Source organism: Canis lupus, chromosome 34, assembly GCF_003254725.2.
Source record: "Canis lupus dingo isolate Sandy chromosome 34, ASM325472v2, whole genome shotgun sequence".
In the NCBI taxonomy this organism is placed as follows: domain Eukaryota; kingdom Metazoa; phylum Chordata; class Mammalia; order Carnivora; family Canidae; genus Canis; species Canis lupus.
In genome coordinates, this window is record NC_064276.1 from 218,382 (window position 1) to 234,063 (window position 15,682).

Genomic DNA, 15,682 nt, shown 5'->3' on the forward strand with positions numbered 1-15,682 from the left:
AAAATGCTGATGAAAGAAATGAGATTTAAATAAATGGAGAACCATATTATATTGATTGGAGACTCAACAGAAGGTACAAATTCTCCCCAAATTGATAAACAAGCTTAATGCAACTCTTATAAAAATCTGAGTTAAGATATATTTAGATGTAGACAAGACTATTCTAAAATTTATATGGAAAGGCAAATGAACTAGAATAGCTAAAAATTTTTGAAAAAGAAAAATAAGGTGAGAGGAGCAGTGCCGTCTACCTGACTTCAAGACCTTGTGTACAGCTACGGTAATCAAGACAGTAGGATTGCTGGAGAAAGAGAATTAGATCACAGGGTAGAAAAACCCAGAAACAGAACCCAGAAATAGGGTTCTGTTTGGGTTCAGTTGGGCCTTCCATAAATAGGCCCAACTGATTTTTGACACAAGAGTAGCCTTTCCAACAAATGGCACTGAAAACACACACACACACACACACACACACACACACACACAAACTGGTCTTCTATCTGCAATATGTGAACAAAAACAAGAAGACAAAAAATGTCCTCAAAACCTTCAACCTAAATTTTATACCTTATACAAAAATTAACTTAAAATGGATCATGAAATTAAATGTAAAATATAAAGCTTAAAAATGTTTAGAAAAAAAAAAAACAACAACCTTAGGTTAAAAAAGCTTCACTCTGGGGCTAGGTGAAAAAAAAAATGTTCTTAGAATTGACACCAAAAAGCTTGATCCACAGAGAATGAATAAATTGGACCTCATCAAAATTAAAATATCTTTCTCTGTGAAAGATCCCGTTAAGATGAAATGGGAGACGATGTTTGCAAGCCACATCTCTGACAAAGGACTAGTATCTGGAATGTATAAAGAACTCTTAAAACTTAATAAAAAACTCATCTAATGAGAAAATGAACAAAAGACATGAAGGGACATTTCATGGAACAGGATACAGATGGCAAATACGTACATGGAAAGATGAGCAAGATCATTAACCATGAGGGAAATAAACTTAAAACCACAATAACTTATGACTCTGCACTTGTTAGAATTGCTAAATTAAAAAAAAATAGTGACAACAGCAAACGTTGGCTGATGTGAAGAAACTGGATTACTCAGATGCTGGTGGGAATGTAAAATGGGAGTCTGGAGAAGTTTGGCTACCCCTTAAACCAAATTTGTAACTGCCATGTGATCATTAAATTGTCTGGCATTTATTTCAAAGAAACAGAGACTTAGGTTCATACAAAAATCTGCACACAAATGTTCTTAGAAGCTTTATTTGTAACAGCTAAAAGCCAGAAAAAATCCAGACGTCCTTCCATGGGTGAACAGTTAAGCTATGGTACATCCATACCATGGAATACTCCTCAGGAATAAAAAGGAAAACTAATTTTTTTTTTTTTAAGATTGTGTTTATTTATCCATGAGAGACACACAGAAAGAGGCAGAGACACAGGGAGAGGGAGAAGCAGGCTCCTTGTGGGGAGCCTGATGTGGGACTGGGTTCCAGGACCCCGGGATCACGCCCTGAGCCCAAGGCAGATGCTTGACCACTGAGCCTCCCAGGCACCCGAAAGGAGAACTATGCACATATACAACAACCTGGATGAATTTCCGAGAACGAAGCTCAGCTGAAAAATCCATCTCAAAAATACACATACTGTAAGATTCCATGTATTTAATGTTCTCAAAGTGACAAAATTACCGACATGGAGCACAGATTAGTGGTTGACAGATTAAGGGAGGGTTAGGGGTGGGGGCTACAGAAGGGCTGTGGGGATCCCAGCGGCAATGGGACGCCCTGTACCTTGACTGTATCACAGTCACTATCCTGTGTGTGACAGGATATGCTTTCAAGACATTATCACATGGGAAAACAGAGTAAAGGGGACATTTCATACAACCGCACGTACATCTACTGTGATCGCACAATAACGTTTAGCTTGATTTTAAGAAGTACATTCTGTAGGATTCCACTTACATGAATTCAAAGGTAAACTGACCTAAGAATGATAGAAGTCAGAACAGTGGTCACCCCTGGCAGGGAAGGGGCATGAGGAATCTGGGGGATAATAGAACTATTGTGCTAAGTGCCTAAGTCACCTTTCACACCTGTCCAAATGCCCAGGACCCCGTGGCTCCCGTGTGGCTGTCCCTCAGCAGCCACTGGAAGGTCTCTGCAGGTGCAGCAACGTGGGTCTGCTCGTAACACTGATGCCTGAACCCAAGTGCTTCACGTTCTTGGGTCCGTCTGGACGTTAAGCTTGCTTATCTGTGGCTGGGAGGCAACAGCTGCTCCCTTTGCTCCATGAGCTGCTGAAATGTGGTCTGTGCACCAGTGTCTTCGGAGTCTGGGTTCTGGGAACCAATCTGCAGGCACCTGACCAGCTCCCATTTCTGGCCACGTACAGCAGTTTTCCAGTCCGGAACATTCTCCCCTCCGACTCCCCGCCCAACCTAGGAGAGGCCAGTCTTCAATCTCCCTCGGTGAGGTCTCTCTTTTGGATTCTATAGTGACCAAATAAAAGGCCTAACACAAAAATCAGGCAAATATGTTTAATTTTTTAAAATAACTGATGGCAAAATAAAATATTTACATCACATCATACTGTGTAAACATGTAAGGTCTCTGTACAAAGAAATATACATGCAAAATAATGTAAAAATTTAACTGAAATAATAAAAGAAATACACAAATAAACGTGAGGTTACGAATACACATCCAGTTTTGAATCCAATTTCTTTTAAAAAGTTTCTGTACAATTTTACAAGAAACAAAAATCCAACAAAAGAATAAATAAAATACATTGGAAATGGCAAAGCTTAACTACGCCAGTTTATGGCTCAAGACCCGGGTGTCTGGCTGGCTGGGGAAGCAGGCTGGTCTCTCTTTTAGTGTATTTCACACAATGAAGGTAAAAAGACATCCAGAAAAAAGTCAAGCGTGCCCAGAAACCCCACGGCTTGTTCAAAGGCCTCCCCGCGCAGCGTGAATTCGGCCACAGTGACACAGACTTCGGACGCCAGCCTCAAGGCGGCTAGTGCTTTATTGGCTTTTATTTCTTACCAAAAGCTCAAAATCCAGCCAATTTTTGTACAGAAAGTTGAACATCAAAAAGTCTAAAAAGTAGTCAATGTCCAGACTGATTTTGGAAAAAAAAAAAATACTTTGGCATTCTGAATAATAGCATAATAAATTTTAAAACATTACCCTATTATCCAGTTTTATATTCAGAGTATGAAATCACTTTTTACAGTCCTCAAAATGACAAATTTCACGAAGAGTTAAATCTCCTTGAACTGATGGCACAGGTCTACGACCCTCTATCCCCCGCCCCACCCCCGACACACACACAAAACCATAAAGTTCACTGTACGAAGTATGTGCTTTTTCTATATATTTATTACAGGTACAACAGAGGTCTTCATAAATAGTTGCATAAAATGTTAAAGCCACAACATTGCACATGATATGAAATAAAACCAAAAAAACCCAAACCCCCAATGAGTGCATTTACAGTATCTTCATCCGACTGTATACTGCTCAACAATCTGATTGACGGCTTGAGGGTGGGGGACATGGGGTGGCGACCACTGGGGTGTGTGTGGGGGAAACCGACCTGCTGTCCTGGGCAGATGGGCAGAGCCCTGTGACCTCCCCCAGGGGAAGCCCCCGGGCAGCAGGTGGGGAGTCAGAGGGAAGGCTGGAGGGGGAAGGACAGATGGGAGGCAGGACCAGGCTTATATACAAGTAAGGCCTACATTTCATCAGAGCAGAACGACTCATTCTATTTTTATGCAAAAGTCTGAGGTTGAACGTACATTTCAGGAGCCCCGTCTGGCGTCCCAGTGAGACGCACACGCTGACCTGGCGGCTGGAGAAGCTCAGAGCCAGGTGGACCCTGAGCTCTGGACGAGGCCATGCGGACCGGCCACTGTGAGGGTGAGTCCTCCCCAGAGGGGTCCAGTACCTCTGTTTTGTTCGTTAACACCAGTGGTTGAACAGAGGCATTTCGTTTCCTTGAATAAATCTTGGAAAAGGTTAAATTTGCAAAATTCTATTCATGTTCGTTTAAAAAAGTTTCTTTTTATTTTTTTTTGCAGAAACCTGAATAAAAGACTGTGATACAGCAATGCTGTCTCCGCTCATGAAGAGTGTACGAAAAGGTCCTCCACCCCAGCACAGCGTGCTCCGGGGTCCCGCACGCCGCCGAGCACAGCTCACCCGGAGCGCGACGTCACACGATGAACAAACGGCAGCTGATCAGTTCTGTTGGTTTGTTTCTCTTCAAGGTTCAAATTAACAGCTGATTGGCAGGTGAAAGAGAATGAGAAAGAACTCCAAGACAGGTCAAACTCTAGGCAAAAGCCTGCTCTGTAAGAAGTTTTTAACGCTACGGATAGGTCGAACATCGTTCTGGTGTTTGCGCCGCTCAATGAAGGAAGTCAGTCTGGACGTGTCGAGGACGCCCGCGCCTTTGCCACCGCCGTGGCCCGCCTGCAGCCACTGCTCCTGCAGGGCCAGCGCAGCCGAGGGACGCCTGGCAGGGTCCTCCTGGAGAAGGAAACACACGAACTCCTTGGCCTTCTGGCTCACACCTTTAAAGCAGTCCTCCGGGAAACTAAAGTCTAGTCGGCAAATGTTCAGGCAGGTCTCCTCCACACTGTCGTCGAGGAAGGGGGACACGCCGCTGAGAAGCACGTAAGCGAGCACTCCGACACTCCACGTATCCGAGGTCAGGGAGATGGGGTTCCCAAGGATGATTTCGGGGGCTGCAAACTCGGGGTTCCCCAGTAACTGATGGATGTAGTAGGTCGTGTTGAGTTGGACAGCATCTCCAAAATCGGCCAGTTTGATCGTGGGCTTGGCCAGACTCTGATCCACCAGAATGTTTTCAGGCTGGAAGACAGGAAGATAACCGTCATTTCCACGGTCCCGATCTCAAGCTCACGGTGCGGCTCACCAGGAATCTAACGAGGTCAACTGAAGAAACTGCGTGCAGGGCAGGATGAAATTCTTGGCATGCAGGCCGCTGCGGAGGAAGCAGCCCCGGCCGAAGCAGCCCCGGCCGGGAGGGAGTGCTGCCCCTGCTCGGCAGACAGCGCCCCTGCCAGGTTGGCATGAAGCAGCCGTGTGGCAAAGTGCGGCCCAGGAAGCTGGGTGATTGTTCCACTCTTACCACTAACGGTGACATCTACCTTCCTTTCCCAGCCACCACAGAACCAGCCCCACACCAGCCTCGCAAACCTCACAGAACTCATGAACTGTGTGAAGACCTCGAATGTTTTACCTAGTACTCTACTGTTCATACCATTGCCCACCTCCTCCTACTTGTCCCCTGTGTGCAGTCAGACAGGCTGGCCTCGGCCCAGGAACCCCACTAACCTTTAGGTCCAGGTGTGCTATCCTGCAGTTGTGAAGGTATTGGACGGCTTCCAGAACCTCCCCCAGATACGCCCTGATCTTCCCTTCAGTGAGGTCTCCCCATCGCACCACACAGTCCAGGAGACGCCCCTGGTCAGCCCTGTGGAGGCAGGAACGTGTGCAATAGTCGTCACGGCGCTGGGTCACTGTAGAGACCTCTCCAGTGTAACAGGAAACACAGCTGTGTCTGCTTCCTAACATTCCTCACAGTTAATGTCCTATGAGCCTGGCGCGTCAGGATCCTGCCTCCACCTAAGGGCACAGCTCTAGCCAGAGGGGGATTTCTTTTCAGCCTCACTATGGATATAAGTGGGGACAAGGCCGCTCAGCCCTCAGAGGGAGTGGGAAAGGGGAAAGGAAGGCGAACTCCGGCCTCCTCGATGTGGAGGGCATGGCCTGGGCAAGCCGACAGCCACGCCAGGAGCCCCACAGACGCTCTGCAAGCATTTGCTGTAGGATGCAGTGGGGCCTTCGTTTTGTCACCCATAAGACGGGCAATGCAAAGGCCACATGAGATACTGGGAGTAAGGAGGCAGGCGTCAAGGACGTGATGAGAAGACAGCCCTGGGAGGTGCTGCTGGGGTGTTCCCCAGCACACCCGCTGCCCCCGAGTCTGGCTTCACACCAGTTCCTCACTCTGAGGGGAGTGGGGAGGACTTGCTGTGGTGACTGACCCCTGCCAGCCACCTTATAGGTAAGAGGTGCTACCTCTGCTCACTTGTGGCCTGGGCTGGAGGACCGCTCCCCCCCCCCCCGCCCTAGCTCCCTGCCACCAGTCCCGCAGGCTGTGAAGTCCTAAGCCTTGCAACCAAGCACACCAATACCCGGCCTTCAGTTAGAATGACCCCAGCGCTCCCCTTCACCAAACGGAGAGCTGGGGGGCTGAGGGAACACCTGTTAACCGCGGCCTCTGATCTCATGCTGGACTCAGGAGGCTTCCTACTGTGAATTCCTGTCAATAGTTAAAAACCACTGAGAAGGCGCTGCCAGCGGGTCAGGGACTCCTGCCCAAGGTCCTCCAGCTGGGCTCAAGTGAAGGCCACAACTGCAGTGAGGCTCTCTGAACGTCTGGCTACCTGCTTGCTCTGTCTGCGAAACAGAAACTCAAATGAAAACCAGCCACTTGTCTGCTAACGAGGAGGAACAGAGGAGAATTTGGTAGCAAATTCTAGTAACAGTCCAGTGAGGCTTAACCATTCAGTTTTCCACTAAAAAGAAGGGACAGCTGAACACGCTTAAATTTTAAGCCAGAAACAGAAGCTGTGGATTTTTAAGGACTTTAGGATTTCTTGTTAAAAACCCCCAGATGAGTAGTTGTTAGACAGCAGCATCTTTCTCCCAGATATTGAGAGGCCAGGTCTCCGCCTGGACATCTTGACCCCACAAGAACCCTCTCTATGGCAAGACTAAAGAATGCCAGGGGTGAGAAAGGAGCCCCAGGCCACGGAGCCACTGAAAGACACAGCATGGACTGAAGCCAGCCTGGGATGTGCCCAGGCCCCAAGTCCACCAATCTGCCCTTTGCCCATGATGCACAGTTTAGGCGGCAGCCTCCGGGGGGCCTGCCCTACTCCCTCTGCCATCTGATAGGTTTGCTATTCCAGATGGAGGGGGTGGAACAGGCCCATGACGTTGTGGCAGGAGCTGTTGGCAGTGCAGCCCTGGGTGCAGGTGCCCCTGAAACATGCCTGTCCCAACCTTGCCCCTTGAAGGCACTTCTAAGTTAAGAAAAAGAATACATCTAACAGAAAATCAGACACAGGGCCCTGATGGAGTCTGTGCGAGGAGGCCCCTGAAACCCGAGCCCGTTGTCACGTCATGGGGAAGGTGCCCCTAGAGGTGTGGGGGTGCTCCTCCCGCCTGTCCTACCCTTTCCATTTGAGAATGCATCAGGCACTACAACATGACACATGTTTGCTTTTGCCAGTGGAAAAGGAGTTGTAAATCCGGGAAAATATATGAAAGGACTCCCTGCTACAAAAGAAGGAACAGAGTTTAAACACAGCTAAATGCTAAGATATTTCCTAGAGGCCCGAATGTTCTAGGGTGGGCTTCCCAACCCTGGTACTGCTAGCACTTTGGGACAGGTAACTCTGTGTGCAGGGCCATCCCAGGTCCTGCAGGATGCTGAGCAACATCCCTGGGCTTTCCCCTCTAGATGCTGGTGGCACCCCTCAACCCAAGTTGTGATTAGCAAAATAGTCTCCAGACATGGCCAGATGTCCCCTGGGGGGCAAAACTACGCTCAAAGGAGGACCACTGCTCTTGGGTCAGTTTTCAAACTCTTTCTTTAGGAGATCAAGCCATTTACTCAGGTATATGCAGAGCTCACTAAGCACCAAAGGGCCTGGGGGGCTGCTCTGGCTGAAGGCCCAGCCCTCTCCCAAGGACGTTCTCTGGGCAGGGTGTGTCTTCTCCTCCTCTCTGACCATCCTGCAGTGGGCTGGAGCTCTGAGGGGCAGGACTGGACATGAGCAAGGCCTCAAGGTCTCAGGGAGCCCACTCTGAGCACCCACAAGGTTCCCCTGGCTCCTCCGGGATCCTGAGAACCACGTGGCATCTTCAGGTTGGCCGAGACCCAGAAGCTACCAGGGTGGTGCTGAGGTGTTGTGATGTTAGGCTCGTTGCTCCCTCATTTGGACACGTGTGCTGAAGACTATACTTCTTTCTATTATTACCGGAATGCTCTAGAACTGTGGTCTCTGACAATAGGCACATATATATGTATTTTACGAGTTCTATGGATTCTGAAATCCTGATTTCTGTCCTTAGAGAACAAACAACAATAAAATCACTGAAAGTTGAGCCTGAGGCTTACAAACTGGGGAAGGAAATGGGTGTGTACACACATTTCTAACACCAGGACGTAGCTGGTGGGGGTCTCGAAGGTATCAAGGAGACCAATAAGCAGCGGGTGCTGGAGGTTCTGCAGGATTCCAAGTTCATGGGTGACCTGGTCACGCTTCATCAACTTCTTGTTCACAAATTTAGTGGCCACTGCTCGTTTGGTTCCTTTCTGATCACATTTCTTAACGACAGAGAATCTGCCCCTAGAAAATAGGTTGAGAAGATAATTTTCAGAGGACTCTGAGTACATCACAGAGAAAAGACTCTGGTAAGTCTTATGGGGCTGGAGGCAGGGTACCCCTGCTAGCTGGTGACCCAAGCCTTCCACAGGCCTGGCTCTCCCTGGCCACTCATGGAGGAGGGGCGGCCCTCATGACCCCGAGGAAGCCTAACAGTATCTGGTTCTCTCAGCCATGCGGCTGTCTCCTCTCCTTCCTAGAGGCATGCCCCATTTCCTCACCCTGCATCTGGGCAGGCCACGTGACTTCCTGGCCTCTGAATAGGCAGAGGTGACGTTGTAGGACTCACCAGGCAGCTTCCACCTCTGCTTTCCTGGAAAATCTTCTTGACCAGGTCAAGAAGCTTGAGCTGTACCTGGTGGCTGTGGTCACCCGCACTCCCTTCTACTGAGGAGAAGGGTCGGCTGGCATCGCCATGCCTGCAGCCTGCCTCTGTGGGATGCATGTATGGGGCGGGTCACCCACCTGCAGCCCACAGCTTCTGAGGCTGTACCCAGTGAACCGCACCTTAGCAAGCCTCAGCAGTACGCTGACCTGACCTGGAGGCTCTTGGACCTCTCATCTGAGCCTGCTACTGTGTGATGGGAGGAGAGCACTGGGGAACATGAGGGATAGAAATAAACCTGCGAGGGCTGACATGGCCACACCACTTTGCTCCTCCTCCTCCACAGAGGTTTGTTTAGTCTATCTCCCCAGCCTTCAATCTTGCCTGGCCGGTGGGATTTCGGGCCCACAATGCACAGGAAGCATGGCTCTTGATTTCTGAGGCTGGGCCCTAAGAGGCCTTGCAGCTTCTGCTTTTGCATCTTGACATGCTTCTGCCATGACGTGAGGAAGCCCCGGGTGAAAGTCTATGTGGACAGAGGCCCAGCGTCCCAGCCACCTGAGCCCAGGAGAAACCAATAGAAGGCCTGCCTGATTATTCACATGTTGCCAGAAGTGACAGCGAGTGGTGTGCATCAGGCAGCAAGGGGTAAGTGATGGAGCCATCAGCCCGATCCATACAAGTATGCGAAGCTGAGCCACATGACCCAGTCGGGCCGCTGGATGGTAGGAGGCTGCTGCTGGCTGGGGGGGCTTCTTGGCAAGTCTCTTAAAAAGGGGACAATTGTGCTCAGCTGCTATGCTCCTGACCTCCTCCTCGCCACATGGGTCATGACCCGAGAAGTGGAGAAGTGCTGTGTGGACAGGCAGCACAGCCAAGTCAGAGGAGCCTGCCTGGGGGCCTCGGGGCGCCGCTGAGCCACTGCCCCAGGCCTGGCTGCCCCTGTCTCTTTTTGGGCAGGAGTACCCCGCCGCTCCACATTCCCAACCTCAAGGACACATTCAGCCTCTCTCAGCTGGGACTCCACAGGAGAATGAAGTCCCACAGAGAAGGGTCTGAGTGACTTCCCTGTGACTTCTCAAGGATGGGACACAGCTGGTACGGTCCTAGATGCACAGCAGAGGACTTAAGTCTTTCCATTAATGGATGGCTTATAGTATTAGACCTTAACTCTCTCTTGAAACTCAAGCTGAAAACATCCTCTTTACTCCTTCAATGTTTAATACCAAAAGGCAATGACAGGTTATGTTTTAAACATAACTCAAATAACTCCCAACTATGGCAAAATACACTGCTTAATTTTACCAACCTGCTCTTATGGAGAGTTAGGTCATACACTCTGCTTTCTTGGAGGGGCTCTGGGTTTTATACTGTACCTGCCAAGCTCAGCCACTTCGCTGTAGAAGGAGTCAAAGTTGTCTTTCCAGGTCACCATGATCCCATCACTCCCTGGACCTGCAAGAAAAGCACCATCTCCCCTGAACTTGGTTTACATGGCACATCTTGGGGAAGAAGTCTAGAGGCCTGCACTGTCCAATATGGCAGCCACACATGGCTACTGAGCATCTCGACTGTGGCTCATCGGAATGAAGTCGTGCTAGAAGGGAAAATACATGCTGCAGATTGGGACTTAGGACAAAAAGAGATGGATTTACGTGAAAGAAATAAACATACACTTCCTTTTCCATGATTTTCTCACTCGCATCTCCAAGGTGGAATCTTCTATCTCCTTAAGCTCCTTTAGCTTTGCTGTTGATTTATTATCAAGCAAAAATCACCTGTGTGGTTTCTGGGACATCTCTTACAAATTAGAACGCTGGAGATTCTTCACTTTTAAATTCAAGATTTTCTTTCTTCCTTGTGTCATGATCCAAGAATCAGATCATTTTCTTTCTCTGGCTTAAGGAGGTTAAAATATCTGGGATGAAGATATATATAATAAAAATGCGAAGATAATTCTTTCATTGTCTACACACAGGGCGCTCCTGGACTCAGTTCACTTTTGTTCAGATTCTTATTTTTGCTCTTGGAAGCAGTTTCCTAGACCCTGTGCCGCTGAAGGATGCACAAGAAATGTCAGCAGCTGGGTACAGCACAGTTGGCCTTCTGAGAAGCTGTAGCTGCAAATCAACTGGTACATGTTGCCTACTGAGCATCTCTATGTGTCCAATGCAGCCAGAGGAAACGTAAAAGGGCCTACGATGTGGCTTCTGCCTCCAGTAGCTCACAGTCTGGCCAAGGGGAGAACAAGGACTTGCTGGGCTATGGAGAGAGCAAGGGCTTCAGACCAGAGTGACTTGGGCCCTACCGTGGCTGCCCTGCGCTCATGGAGGGACGCTGTTAGGGTGTCAGGGAAGCACAGAGCCTGCACAGGCCTCAACCACACTGCTTCCTTTCCCCTCCAGTCCATGCAAGACCAACTTCGAGAAGATTCTCTCAGAGCCAAAGTGTCAAATTAAATACGAGGATGTGCTTTGAGCACAGGGAACACAGAACATCCTATGTTCTGACTCGGAGGCTGGCACCGGACACTCAGCTGCCCATGAACCTCTCCGAAGACCTGAGAGGTGCAAGAGGTCACTTGCCCCGGGATGCCCTAGACACCACGGTCTGCCACTCGAAGCTCTGGTTGGAAAGGCCCCACACGTGACTCAGTGCCCAGCATCTTAGACCACGGTGAGCTTGTCCGTGCGGGATGGGGTCCCCGGACCTGAGAGTCCCGGGAGAGGTGTGCCACCGGCTCAGGGATGCAGCTTACCCAGCACCCTCAGACTGGCCGAAGACGAGGCTGAACCCATGTCGTTCACAGCGATGCATGTGTAGATGCCATCATCTTCTGTGGTCACGCCGACGATCTTCAAAGCGGCCTCTCCCAAGTCACTGCCACACAGATGACAACACACTGTGGGTCACGAATGCGCAGCTCCCCCAGTGACTGCCCCCACCCCATCTCCTTTGGGGTCACAGAAAATCACAGAGGAATTACTGGCAAGGAATTTCAAGTGGAATTTTAATTTTTATTGCACATCTTGGTATGAAATGCTCCCTTGTGGGCAGGTGTCAGGGTGCCCAGGGTAACCATGGGGTTGACTGTGTCGGTCACAGTGGGCAGTTTCTCTGCCAGTGAGCCTCATCCTCACCTGTAGGAGATGCTGTAGTGACCATCGTTGTTCAGGGTGTTGTGCTCAGGGCCCTTCCAGGTGATTGAGGCCTTGGGGCGGCCACAAACCCGACATCTAAAAACAACGGTCTCCCCTGTCTCACACGTGACCTCACTCAAGGGAATGACGAATTCTGGGGGAACTGCAGGAAAAAGGAGTGACACTGGTCATCCCTGGCTCCCCTCCTACACCCGCCAACCCTAACACGCAAATGAGACTGTCGCCCATACCCAGAGCTCCATAGAAAACCCGCTCCCCAGGTCACACCCCAATGTTCTACAGCAGGCCCCGGAGACCTGACACTGTGAGACTGAAGGAACAAGGTGACGCAACTCACCGTCATATATGTAGTTGGGATTGAGAAGCTGGAACGGAAAAAGCACACAGGTGTTACCCAGAAACATGAACTGTTTTGAAGTATACGACTTTTTTTCCCAAGACACAATTACCTCTGAGAGATGAAGAGAAATAACTTGGCTTTTATAGGTCTCAAAACAGCGTGTTTTCATTGCCTTTAAATGTACTCAAAAAGCCTCATGTCAGGCAGCCCAGGTGGCTCAGCGGTTTAGCGCCGCCTTCAGCCCAGAGCGTGATCCTGGAGACCCTGGATCGAGTCCCACGTTGGGCTCCCTGCATGGAGCCTGCTCCTCCCTCCCTCCCTCTCCCTCTCTCTCTCCCCCCATCTCTAATAAATAAATAAAACCTTAAAAAAAAAAAAAAGCCTCACGTCATACGAATTTTGGTGAATTTTAGTCTTCCTACCCACAAACGCAGAAGAGCCTCTTGAACTCAGAAATACCCATTTTTCTCATCAAACAGGCTGGATCCAGCTGGTCCCCAAACCCCTTACTTCTGAAGGAGGGCCAGTGCCCTGACTCAGAGCCCTTTAGAGGGTATTTTAGTGGTGCTGCAGGCAACCACTCCCGGGAGCCCCCGAAGCAATCCCAGGCCCCTCGGTGGTCCCCGGGGTCTGAGGCGGGCACAGAGGAAGTCTGCACCATACTGGCAGAGCAGCGCCAGCGCTCCTTGCCGGCTACCTGTGTGCCCGGTCAGGGTCAGGGTCAGGGTCAGGGTCAGGGTCAGGGGCCGCAGTACCGGTGCCCTGGAATGTGCATGTGCGCCTGCGGGCGCCCAGCCAAGCCCTGTGGGGTTGGCACATTGGGAGGCGGATGGCAGCCCCCCAGAGCCGCTCCACGTACCTTCACAGATACCTTGCTGCTGAGCCCCTCCCGTGACTTCCGATAACCATTCTCTAACTTGCCTTCCCGCTTGCCGTCTTTATCTTTTTTCTCAGATTTTTTCCTTAAACGGAGTGCTGTGTGCCAAGATGTTGACTTCCTAGGGGGAACATAACACAGTGGTAGTGTTACATCTTTCCAGTGTTCAGCAAGTGATTCCTGAAAGCCTTAGAGAAAAGCTGAGCAGCCCGCTTACATGATCTGGGGTGACTAGGGCTCCCCGGCACCAGTGAGCTCTGCTGATGGAAACCCTGGTCTCAACCACCAGAGGGGAAACCAAGAAGCTCTTCAATTTTGAGGATTAAAATACAAAAGTGCTCGTAATGGTCAATTTTATGTATCAACTTAACTGGGCTGCTAGGTGCCCAGAAATGTGATCAAACATTCTGGGTGCTTCTGAATGAGATTAACATTTAAGTAAGACACACTGCCCTCCACAACCTGGTAGGCCCCCTGCAATCAACTCAAGGCCTACGTAGAACAGAAAGACTGGCTTCCCTGAAGAGGGAGCACTCTAGGGGAAATGGGTCCCCCGCCTGCTCACCCACACCACACACTTGGACTTCCAAGTCTCCAGGACTCTGGGAGCCACTTCCTTACATTACTGGCCTCTTCCCTAGAACACACACACACTCCTTCCTACTGGTTCTATGATGCCTAAGATACTCTTCTATAAAACAGAATACAAAATAGGGTTCTTGAACAATGTACTAAAATAAAATATTTCTACATATCAAGGAGAAACAGGACAAGGGGATGATCATAGAGGAGAGGCTCTCTATAGCTTGAATGCAAGCTCAGTTTCCCTGGGGGGCTGCAGGCTCCAAGCCTAGAGCTGTGGGTTGGTGCTGGGATGCTGGCCAGCTGGTGCTGCGAACCCAGCCAAGGTCCTCCATCCTTGGAGGAGCACGACCACTGTTGCTGCCTTTGGAGGCTTCAGAAATTACAAAGTCTTACAATGCTTCCACTCTCAGAAGCCAGTGGGCTGATCTCTACCACAGCCAAATAGATTCAGGGAAGGGTGGAGTTTTAAACTAGTACCTGAATTCAGCTAAAAAAAAGAATACAGTAAAACTGATAATTTCTTAACTGAACTAACCTTCTAGTATATGTGAAGTGTGGTGGTAATGGCATCACACAGATGTTCATGTGCGGCTCACAGGGTGAGCATCTGCCTGGATGGACCCCCAGCACAGCCTACTAAGGAGTCCTTGGAGAGTCCTCACCTCCCACGAGAGATCTTTGGGGACTGTAATATCGTTGTGAATAACCTAGAGAACCTGTCAGGACAAGTCTGAGAGACAAAGGGCCACCCTATCTTTACTTTGGGGTTCCACACTGTGCTCAGAGATGTGCTCATGATGCTGCTCTGTCTCCCCGGGCCTTCTCCTCCCAGGGCCTCTAAGCCTCACTCACACTCAGGTCCTTCTCCCCCTTGCCTGGCCCACCGGGCACTCACTTGAGAGTCCCATCGGGGTTCTCCATGATGACTGCACTGGTATGCCCCAGGACGAAGCCTGGAATCCAGCCCTCGGCTGCGGGGCACTGGTCAGTGGCGGCTCGGAACACCAGAAACATGTTCTGTTGATTGCTGGCCAGAATTTGAACGACCTCTCCTTGATAGACGTTTATCTCATCCTCCTTCACTGCCGTGTAATCGTGTGTCACCAACATGGTGGAGATGTTGCTACTGCTGCTACTTTCACTCTGGAGCAGGAAAGATGGGGGAAAAAAAGGCAGAGGGGAACTGAAACGAGATCTGATGCGAGGAACTCACTTGTTGACGTGCGTCGCAGGGTGACAACCCAGAGCAGGGCTCACCAGACAGACACGGAGGCACCTGCATTCATTTGCCACTCTCTTTGGCTAACTTTGTGCTTCTTGTTGGATAATCAAAAATCAGGATTTCTCTAGAATGCAATGCAAGCAACAATCTAAAATAAATCACCACAATGATGACACTTCGCTTTTGGGAGCATGATTATTATTTTAATTCCATCTTCCTTGTACCCTCAAAGGAATGGCTCGGTCCTCCCATTGATGCCATGCTGCACCGTATCTATGTCACAGTGATATCACCGTGATGACATGCTCATTTGAAAAGGTATTATTAAATTAAAAAGCTACAGAGAGTAGCTCTTCAGCTCACAGGACACATTAGGTCAGGGGGTGGCCCCACAACTGCTAAGGAAAATGTTCACTAGAACGCATGTTCCAAGGATCATGACATGCTGCTGACATGCCTAAGCCTTTTCACCTCTTTTTCCTTTTAAAAGAATGAGGAAACCTGAAAGTCAATCAACTACTGTTCCGCTCTCATGAACTGTTACTCTGCCTCCCCTACGCAACCCTTAGTGGCCCTCTTGGGAGCCAGTGTAATTCAAGTGTCCCCAAGGTGCTGTTGCCACGGGAACACACAGCTTACCCAACATTGCAGAGCAGCTGTGGA

The 15,682-nt window shown here is 49.7% G+C and overlaps 1 protein-coding gene and 1 long non-coding RNA gene across 4 annotated transcripts in view; one reads left to right on the plus strand and one right to left on the minus strand.

Annotated features, from left to right (window-relative positions):
- Positions 1–4,151, plus strand: part of LOC112662821 (uncharacterized) — a 27,290-nt gene extending 23,139 nt beyond the window's left edge. Inside the window, exon 7 of one of the 2 annotated variants that reach the window (XR_007408076.1) lies at positions 2,127–4,151. This is a non-coding gene — a long non-coding RNA (uncharacterized LOC112662821). The remainder of the gene's footprint in view (positions 1–2,126) is intronic. The other variant, XR_007408075.1, reaches the window with a different exon arrangement.
- TRIO (trio Rho guanine nucleotide exchange factor) overlaps positions 2,541–15,682 on the minus strand; it is a 354,351-nt gene continuing 341,209 nt past the window's right edge. Inside the window, exons 49-57 of one of the 2 annotated variants that reach the window (XM_025451453.3) lie at positions 14,693–14,940; positions 13,195–13,333; positions 12,333–12,360; positions 11,975–12,137; positions 11,593–11,714; positions 10,211–10,289; positions 8,273–8,473; positions 5,385–5,523; positions 2,541–4,898 (exon numbers count right to left, since the gene is read on the minus strand). In XM_025451453.3, the coding sequence (XP_025307238.1) occupies positions 4,350–4,898; positions 5,385–5,523; positions 8,273–8,473; positions 10,211–10,289; positions 11,593–11,714; positions 11,975–12,137; positions 12,333–12,360; positions 13,195–13,333; positions 14,693–14,940 (1,668 nt within the window). In that variant the 3' untranslated portion in view covers positions 2,541–4,349. Of the gene's footprint in view, positions 4,899–5,384; positions 5,524–8,272; positions 8,474–10,210; positions 10,290–11,592; positions 11,715–11,974; positions 12,138–12,332; positions 12,361–13,194; positions 13,334–14,692; positions 14,941–15,682 lie in introns of those variants that run through there. The other variant, XM_049105660.1, reaches the window with a different exon arrangement.